This window comes from Meleagris gallopavo, chromosome 21, assembly GCF_000146605.3.
Source record: "Meleagris gallopavo isolate NT-WF06-2002-E0010 breed Aviagen turkey brand Nicholas breeding stock chromosome 21, Turkey_5.1, whole genome shotgun sequence".
Classification (NCBI taxonomy): Eukaryota; Metazoa; Chordata; class Aves; order Galliformes; family Phasianidae; genus Meleagris; species Meleagris gallopavo.
In genome coordinates, this window is record NC_015031.2 from 5,289,070 (window position 1) to 5,298,800 (window position 9,731).

General features: G+C 53.0%; 2 protein-coding genes across 2 annotated transcripts; one reads left to right on the forward strand and one right to left on the reverse strand.

The window, feature by feature from the left end:
- Positions 1-2,918: 2,918 nt before the first annotated feature.
- LOC100546728 (fibrinogen-like protein 1-like protein) lies at positions 2,919-5,661 on the forward strand. The gene is made up of 4 exons (XM_003211635.4): positions 2,919-3,014; positions 3,193-3,336; positions 3,825-4,133; positions 4,823-5,661. Exons 1-4 carry the CDS (start codon positions 3,011-3,013, stop codon positions 5,440-5,442), a joined length of 1,077 nt encoding a protein of 358 aa, XP_003211683.1. The 5' UTR covers positions 2,919-3,010; the 3' UTR covers positions 5,443-5,661.
- Positions 5,662-6,560: 899 nt separating this feature from the next.
- On the reverse strand, positions 6,561-8,294 carry LOC100546575 (fibrinogen-like protein 1-like protein). The gene is made up of 3 exons (XM_019621944.2): positions 8,166-8,294; positions 7,616-7,723; positions 6,561-7,304 (listed from the first exon to the last, which is right to left on the reverse strand). Exons 1-3 carry the CDS (start codon positions 8,224-8,226, stop codon positions 6,676-6,678), a joined length of 798 nt encoding a protein of 265 aa, XP_019477489.1. The 5' UTR covers positions 8,227-8,294; the 3' UTR covers positions 6,561-6,675.
- Positions 8,295-9,731: the final 1,437 nt, after the last annotated feature.

Sequence of the window (9,731 nt, forward strand, 5' to 3'; positions counted from 1 at the left end):
TGCCATGATCAGGTGCTGGAGCACTGCAAAGCAAGCGATGTTTTGTCAAACTGACAAAACCTGGCACCCACACTGCTGCAGGGCTGCATATACTGTGAGTGCAGATGAAAATTCACTGGCTTGGAAGTAAAAGGGTGTTAGAAGTGCCTCTTTGGAAGATGGCCGCAGGGTGACATCTTCTGTGCGTGAGCTTGGAATGTGAAAGATATTTCTGGAGAGCTGAACCTTACCAATAAAGCTGGTGAGCTCTGACAATCTATGAAGATGGTAAACTCAAACAACCTCATGTTGTGTCCTTGTGAACCCATCACCCCACAGTGACCTCACATCTGCCGTGCTGTGGGGTGATGCACACAAACCCAGTGAGGAGTGTCCATCCAGGAGAACATGGCAAAGTTTGGGTGTGGAATGGCACCAAAGCTCGGCATAGCTGCTGCACTTCAGTGCCATTAAATGTGGTTTGGGATGTGCAGATAACCCTGCAAAGCTGGGGGACAGCCCGGTGGTCAGTGTGCAGGGAGAGGGAGGGTTATAACTAGAGATCCCAGCCAACATTTTGAATTTTAAACCCAGTAAGATTCCATCTCCAAACAGCCCTTGTCACACTCTGCCCAGTGCCAATGCCACTTTTCAAAAGCCACATTCCAACCTGTCCCTCTGCTGGGAGAGAGAAGAGGACAGACTCTTTAGTGGGTCTATTGTGACAGGATATGGGAATGGTTTCCAACTCAAAGAGGGGAGATTTAGATTAGATGCAAGGAAGATTTGTACAATAAGGGCAGTGGGGCACTGCACAGGTTGCCCAGAGAGGCAGTGATGCCCCATCCCTGCAGACAGCCAAGGTCAGGCGGCAGGGGCTCTGAGCACTGATGGAGCTGTGGGTGTCCCTGTGTACTGCAGGGAGTGGGACCTGATGGCCTTTAGGGATCCCTTCCAACTCCAGTGATGCCTTTGGCAGAGGAAACTGGCCAAGGGAACAGGAAAAGACGATGGTACAGGAAAGTGCTGCAGCACTCCTGCAAAAAGGCACCAGTGCAGCAGAACATGTGCAAATAAGGCAAGCTTTGCCTTCTGAATTAAGGATCGGGAAATAGCAATATGGTCATAAATGTTGCTTTTCAATAACTGCGCTTGCAGGCATTGAATCCATTGAAACCTAAGAGGAAGGAGAGGTTTCTCCATGAGTGAGATTGGAACCAAAAGCCCCTTCCTTGTCGTGAACATGCTCATAGAGCCTGTTGGTTATCACAAGAACTTAGTTCTTGCCCATATTCAGATGATAGTAGATCTTTGAGTCCTATCTTCCCGATACATTAATGTTTGCTTTAAACAAATCTAATCCCACTTTATAACGCCATAAGAAAGCACAGAATGTGGCATTTATATCGCAGTAAAATTTTATGTGTGTTTGCACAACTACTTGACAGCACAAACATCGGTGTTTCCTTACGGGATGCGCTTTGAGGTTTCTTGTGGGGAAATGGGACCGCTCACCGGTCACAGCTGGGAGACAGGCACTTCCCCTATTGCAGATGCTCCAGAGGCCAATAAGGAAAAGGAAATTGTCAAGGGCAAGAGATACCTGTACAACAGGGAATTGTATCTTGCCATCAGTACACAGCTCCTCGTCCTCTCTGCAGTCGCACTGGGGATCGACTCCTTCTGAATTTGTTGCTCCAGCACTGTGCAGGTGTGCAAAGCAGAGCCTGTGCTGGTGGATGAGCTGCCCTATGGCTATGGGCACAGTGTCTCTGGGGAGCAGACTGAGTCCTGGAGAATTCATTCTGTCATTTTTCTTAGCTTGGATTTTGGCAGAGAGAGGCAATTCCAGGCACACTGTGTCCTTCAGAACTCTAAAAGTTTGTCATCTTCTTCATGATCCTCCATGGATCAGAGACTCCTGGCTTCTCGGATGGGACTTCTGTGAGCCTGGCATGGCTTCATGGCCACCCCAGTGATCACAGATCTGGGTGACTTGTGTAATGCACATGGACCCATCAAGAACCATGGAATGCTGGGCATGGGATAATGTCCCATCCCTATCAGAAATGCTGTTCAACCATCTCATCTATGCAAAAGTGAGTCGTGACAGAAAGTGATTTTGAAACATCATGTAAGAGATCATGCAGGTGGGAAAACATCCCATTTTTTAATTCACACAGTAACTTTCTGGAAATCCTGTCCATCTCCCTGGTTGCTCTGGTCCAATGGCTGAGCTGCAAGCTAGTGCCCAGGAGCAGCTCCAGAGATTTCCTGAGGAGACCTGGACTTTTCCATGCAAGCAACGCAATTCAATTCTGCACACTACTGCCTCAGGAGAAGGAGTTTCTCCTGGCACCAGGTGCTCCCCAGGGTGATGCTTGGGATCTGAGAGTGGGACACAAATAGTCTCGTGTTTCAACTGACCCCTGATATGACAAGGTAGATGATTTCCACCATTGTTTTGGTTCTGCTTCATGCCTGCTGGATTCCCATTGAGCCACACAACATGTTCGTTCCAAAGGAAGCAGGGATCTCACTGGTGTCACTGCACCCAGCTCCTCGCCACCTCGGCACGGATCCAGCAGGAGAGACCCTGGTGTGACAGGGGTCTGCACTGATCGGGACTGCATCTTCAGCATGAACACTACAGAAGTGACAGGAGGGAGCTGAGCAAACATCTCAGAAAGCAGTTGGTGGTATGTGCACAGGGAGATGTGTGGCACATGGGGAAGCGCACCATTGAGCTTTTCTAAGGACTTGCTTGCCACTCTGCAGCTGGAGTGATATTTGCTCTGGACCTGATAAAGGCTGTTATCAGAACAGATCAATCTGCCTGCTGTGGGGAAGTGCCCGTTTGGGTTACAGCCCTGTTACCAGTAGTCATCTGTGTGCCCCAAGGTGAGCACAGGACCAGCCCTAGGGGCAGCGTCAGCCACACTCCTCCCCGGTACCGGCAGCTATAAATCCTTTGGTTCAAAGCATATCTCCAGACATATCCTGGGCTTCTGAGTGTCCCTGTGGAGACAGCATGGGTGAGTGTGAGTGTGAAGAGCAGGGTGGGTTGCCCCCTCAAGACCCACCGCACCAGCAGAGCTCTCCCTTTGCTCCTGTGCATGGATGACTGGCTGCCAGGGCAGAAAGATGGCAGCAGGTACTTCACACCAGCGGTGGAACTGTCCTCTCCACTCACCTTGTCCCTTCTTCCCACAGCTTCCCATTGTGCTCCCCTCCTGCTGCTTGCCTGTGTGGTGGCCCTGCCTGCCCTGAGTCTTGTTGGTGCTGCCCAAGACCTGACCCTCCTCAGTCGATCTGTCTCGAATAGCAGTCCATCAGCTCTCAGCATGCTGACAGACGGTAGGTACACGGAAGGCCTCCATCTTTGCAGGCAGAACGCTGCTCGGAGCCCATGCACAGGTGTCCTGCCTTCTCTCTGTGTCTGGTTAGGATGGGGAAGGTTGGTCCTGCAGGGAGGTGGAAGTTGGGCTGGTTCAGCAAGCAAGTCAGAAAACTTCTGCTGGTTGCAATGGTATGGAGTAAGGAAAATTGGGTCCAGAAATAGCACGAAGTGCCACCAGTGGTAGAGGAGGATGACTGATATCCATTTGGCTGGAGGCACAGATTGCAATGCCGTGCCCAATCTCTAATGCAGCAAAAATACTTGGAAATGGGGACTCTAGAAGATAAAGGCACCATCTCCAGACAGGAGGTGTTAAGGCTCTACATCTTACTGCTTGGGCTCCACTTCTGCAGACAGAAAGCATCTCCTGATCTGAGTTCCAGCTTTGCTGGATCTCCCCTGCTTCTTCCAACTCTTCTCCCTGTTGTTGGTTACCATGTTACAGGTAAGCTCCGGCTGGTGAACGGCTCCAAACCCTGCTCCGGACGGGTGGAGGTCTGGTACCGCAATGAGTGGGGAACAGTGTGTGACGACAGCTGGGACCTGAAAGATGCCTCTGTGGTCTGTAGGCAACTTGGCTGCGGGGAAGCAGTGTTAGCTCCATCTCAAGCTTTTTTTGGAAGTGGATCTGGACCTATTTGGCTGGATGATGTTAACTGCGTTGGGAACGAGAGCCTCCTCACTCAGTGCACGCTGAGAGCCTGGGGACAACACAACTGCAGGCACAGTGAGGATGCAGGTGTCGTGTGCTCAGGTAGAGTGTGCTGCTCTGTGCCCCTTACTAATATCCAACTGCAAGTGTGCTATGGGATGCACCTCTGTCTTCTTGGACGGGGTCTTATTAGATTCCCCTCCCTCCTGCTACACTGGCTAACACGGGGTGGGTCCAATGCTGCATGTTCCTGTGCCACTCTGTGTGGAGAAGGTCCTCACAGCACCTCTCACCCTGATCCCACTCCAGGTTTAATGCTGGCAGAGGTGAGGAAGTGCCCAGCCCAGACTGCAGTGCTCGTGTGTGTGTGTATATGTGCACCATGCAGGTGATGAAGGCACCTGTGTGCTGGCAGAGGTTGTTCTTCTCTCCCCTCAGCCACGGGAAGGGGCAAGGTCCTTTTCACGTCGCTGTCCAGTCCAACCCTGTTTTAGCCATACAGCCCTTTTCAGCATCCATATTGCTCTCCTGGTCTGATACCAGCATGGTCCAGTGGGACTGGGGCCCTTCCCTTGGGGCCACCTCCTGCCAGGTCCTGTTGGGGAAGACGAGCAAAGGTCTGAGGCCGACTCAGTCGCACTGTCAGGAGAGCACATTGATCTCCCTGGGCTGGGACAGCTGAGAATCTGCAAGGTGCTCTGGCCAGTTGTCCATCTGTCCTTCCACAAGATGAAGCTTGCTCTTTTTCTGTTGCGCAGCTTTTTGTTAAAGCACTCTCTCTCCTGCCACAGGTTGGCCCAAGGACTGCAGTGAGATCTCTGCGGGCAGCCCCAGCGGCGTCTACGTCATCCAGCCCTCAGGGCTCCACCCCATCGTGGTGTACTGCGAGATGAACGTGACGGACGGGGGCTGGACGGTCATCCAGAGGAACCGCCACAACACAGACATCACCTGGGCCGAGTCCTGGAGCACCTACAAGTACGGCTTTGGGAACGTGCGCGGCGACTACTGGCTGGGCACCGAGTACATCCACCAGATCGCCAAGCAGAAGGTCTACCAGGTCAGGTTCGTCATCCAGGATGCCTCCAACAACATCAGGTTCGCAGAGTACAACCTCTTCAGTCTGGACGATGAGTCCCAGGGCTACCGGCTGCGGCTGGGCTCCTACGCAGGCACAGCAGGGGATGCCATGAGTGCCAGCACCACTCATGACAACATGAAGTTCTCTGCTAAGGACTTGGATCAGGACACTAACAGCGGGAACTGTGCCTCCGCCTATGGGGGTGGGTGGTGGTATTCGTCCTGTTACTCCGTACGGCTGAATGTCAAGGGTGCCATAACGTGGAGCGGTCTGTGCAATGGCAACTGCAGAGCTTCTGCCATCCTCATCAAACCAACTACCTACTGCTAGTGCTTCTTGTCTGCCCATCCATACCAGGCACATTGCCTGGGTTCGCAAGAGATTTTTTCATCTCTTTTGCGGAATTGCTCTGCTTCCCTTGCTGGGTTCTTCCTCTGAGCTGTTATTATCTTGATTGCACTATAATCAGAATAACACATTGCCAAACCTGTCCTTCTGAAAACACATTGCTTTGGAGAATAAAATGTACTTCAGAAACGTAACACCTTGATGATCATTGGGTTTACATGGGAAGATTTTGATAATGAAGATGCTGCAGGGGGTCACTATGAGCAGATCTGAGGACGAGCAGGCTGTTCCCCTGCAGCCTGTAGGCTACAGTAGAAGCTGATCTTCAGGTGCAGCCACGGAAGATCCCACGTGAAGCAGGGGCAGTGGGGGAGCGGCAGAGATGGGGAGAAGGACTTTTTTTCTTCTGGTCTGTTACTAACAAGAAGAGAAAATTACGTTAATCTCTTTCACACTGAGTCTGTTGTGCTCGTGACATTAACTGGTGAGTGACCACAGAATAACTCAGATTGGAGCAGATCTTTAAGCCCATCCAGTTTGAACCCCTGCTGTGGGCTGGGTGCCTCCCCAGCTCAGACTGCCCATGGCCCATCCATGGCCTGCGGCACCCTCAGTTTTCCCTGTCCTTGTCTCAATCTATAAGCTTTCTTGTTCATCATGTTTTCTCCCCCTGTACTGTTAATGAGGGGAAATGAGAGAGCAGCAAGATGGAGCTGAGCTGCCCAGCAGTGTGAAACCCCCACATCATCCTGAGGAAGAGGTCCCTGCTCTTCACTGTGTGACTGTGGGAGCCCTTTCTCCAGAGTTTATGTCACCCTCTCATTAGCTGGGGGAAGGATAAAGCTTCCTTATTTCCTAGCTTGAACTAAGTCTGCCTTGCAATCTGTTGCCTATCCTGAGTCTCACTTTCCCCTGAGACTCAGAGCACCACCCCCCATGGCTGGCACTGGAACCACCAGGGAAAGATCCCCCATGGCACAAACACCCCCCTTCCTGCCCTGGACAGCCTAGAGGCCCCTCAAGGCTCCCTGACGCCCCCCAGGACCACTTGCACGTGTGTGTGCAGTGTAGACACAGCAAGGAGACAGGAGGCAGCAAAATCTGGCTCTGGGATTTATTGCAGCTGATTTATCACACCGTGGGTAGCACTTATGGGACTGAGGAGCAAACGGGAGCGGGCTGCGGATGGAGGCACTCCCCCACCCTCTGGTAGAGTCAGCACACGTCGGTGGGTTTGACCAGGATGAGGGACAATGTGCAGTCGCCTCTCGGGCAGATTCCTGGCCAGAGGATGTACTTTTTGCCATTGAGGAGGACATTCTGGCACCTGTCGTACCACCACCCCCCATAGCTGTTGGCGCAGTTCCCGCTGTGCTGGTCCTGGTCTTTGTCCACCGTGCTGAACTTCATGTTGTCGTGGATGCCCGAGGAGTGGTAGCTGGCCAGGTAGTCCGTCCCGCTGCTCAGGAGCCGGCCCAGCCTCAGTGGGTACCCGCTGCTCTCGCTCTCCACTCTGAAGATGTCGTACTCAGCATAGTGGGTGGCGTTGGCTTTGTCCCGCACGACGAAGCGGACCTTGTAGGTGCCCTGCTGTGTCAGCAGGTGCAGGTACTCGGTGCCCAGCCAGTGGTCGCCCTGCACGTTCCCGAAGCCGTACTTATAGGTGGTCCAGGACTCTTTCCATGTGATCTCAGTGTTGTAAGTGTTCCTCTGGACAACAGTCCAGCCCTTGCCTTCGGTGTCCATGTCACACCACACCACGCGGGGGGGGGACCGTGCCGGCTGGATGACGTACACCCCGCTGGGGCTGCTGCTGGCAAGGTGGCTGCAGTCTGCGGGGAACCCTGAGACAGCAAATCAAGCAAGACATGCATTGCAAAATGTGCTGGTAAGGCACTGTGGTGCAGCTGGACTGGTGCTACAGGTGCTGGATTTCAATGGCGCTGCGCCCCGGCCGTGGAACATGTTGGGAATAGCTCTTTTCTGCTGGTGATAAAAGACAAGAACCAGCCTCCTCTGCAGCTCAGGTTTGAATGGAACGGAGATGCTTCCGCCCAGCACCTGGCAGCACGGCTGCTCTCAGCAGCACACAGCGTGGTGCACAGCAAACCTGAGGGCTTCTCAGCTTGGTGGGAGCACCCACACCCCTACTCACCAACCAAGGCAGTGGCACACACTGGGCTGGTGCAGAGGAGAAGCATCACCACCACCACGGGCAGGAGGATGAGGTTCCCATGGAGCTGACGTGTCCCAGCCTGCAGCCCTGGGGAGGGAAGGGTGCAGCACCATCAGGACCCCCAGGCAGCCCACCAGGCAGCCCTGGGGAGCTCTGACCAGGGAATGCAGAGCTGCAGACATGGAGCAGGATAAGTGAGCTGGGAAATGGCTTCCTCATCCCCACAGCCAGCCTCATCCCTGCACCTCACTGCACCCTGTGGTCACGGCTTCTTATGTTCCTCCTGGTGGTTTCGTTTGTTTGTCTGTTTGTTTTCTACAGGGCTAGGGGTAAATAGACATTTTTATGGCAAATAATCTGTGCTAAGCACATTCAGGGCAAATAGTTTGAAGCATTGCAGCTGAGCTTGCTGTATAGAACTCACTGCTCCAGATGCAGAACGTGCACTCCATGGGGACACAGCAGCAGCAGCAGCAGCAGCAGAGAAGTGAAAATAAATGAGCAGGTGGAAATGAGAGCACAGGCTCACCTGTTCTGGCTTCCATGGTTCCCCGCTGCTGCCACTTTTGATCTATTGCATCCCCTGCCATGTGGCAGGACTGTGCCTGAAGCTGTAAGCACTCAACAAAATGAGCTGTTGGAAAGAAAGAGAACTCACCCATTGCCATAGTGCTGCACAGGTGCCAGGAGCCTGAGCAGTGATCCTGCAGCTCTGAGCTCCATGCAAGGGTCAGCCCCTTTATAGATGGGTCCCAGTGCACACCCCCTCCATTCCTCGTGTGCCCATCTGGGATCTTCTCTTTGCTCAAGGTTACACAAATAGGTCATAAATTTCTTTCTGTTAGAAAACAAAGTGTTCCTTGCCTCCCAGCTGTGGGGCATATATCAGATGCAATTCACTGGAAGTGTTTGGGTGTTGTATCTCTACAGGAATCTACCAGCTGTTGAGCTAAAGCAGATGAAGTGTGGGGAAAAGTCAAACAGAAGGGCAAGAATGTGAAAATAGAAGGAACCAAGTGCAGAAAGTACCACGATTAGCGGTAGCACATATTGTATGGCATGCGGGAATTAGAGAGTGTAAAACCCACGGGTGGTGGTTTCCCAGCAGCTGCTGGGTAGCAGTGTATCACAGCCCTCCTGTGATGGCACCAGCTCCAGGGCCAGGCACAGAGCTGGGCTGCACACACTCCCTGCCTCTTTGTGCCCACCATGGGTAGACGCTGAGGGCTGAAGGCAGCAGCCCATCTGCCAGAGGCATCCATACCCCCAGAAGTGCTTTGGGCAGCTCTGAGCACAACACTCTGTCCCTGAGCAGCACCCTTCCCCTGCACTTCCCTTCCTTCTGCATACATTTTGGTGGCAGCTCAGAGGGCTCTGCTAACTGCCTGCTCTTCCCACCACAAGCAGTATGGGCACTGCCCAGCAGTGCTGTGCAGGCTGCATGTGCTCTGGGAAAGCATCCTGTATGGTCCGGGAATCCATATGGGATATGAAGTCCTACATACATTCACAGAGCTCTTCAAGCAGCAGTTAGAGCTAGCAGGACCACATCAGGTCTGGTTAACAGTGTTTCACAAAAGCTGTCAGGGCTGTGTTGGAGTCTCCTTTAGCACAGCATATTGTGTGGTGCCAGCAGGTCCTCACCTCAGATACCATATGTCGCTTTGGTGCCAAGGTGTGAGGACATAAAGCAACCAGAGATTGTCCAAAGGAGGGCAACTAGGAGCATGAAGCATCTGGAGAGGCTCCCTGGGTCAGGGAATGCCTTCAAAGGGTTTGGTGTCAAATCCAGTAAGTAATAATGCTCCTTATCTGGAGAATTTGCCAGTTTGGTGGAGTGCAAACATGGGATGCTGGTTGCTGTCTGCTTTAGGATCTCTTATCGCAGAAAGTTGCAGCTGGGGAATGAACAGCGATGCTGACACACGGAGGGCAAACAAACCATCTGTTTCCAGCCGAGTTGATGGTGGAAGGCGGAGCGCTGCCCTCACCCACCGAGCCCCATATAAGCACGCTGCCACCAGGCCAGGCACCCCGGCTTCCCACTCCACAGGGACCCTGCAGCAACATCATGGGTGAGTGCATGCTGGGCGCT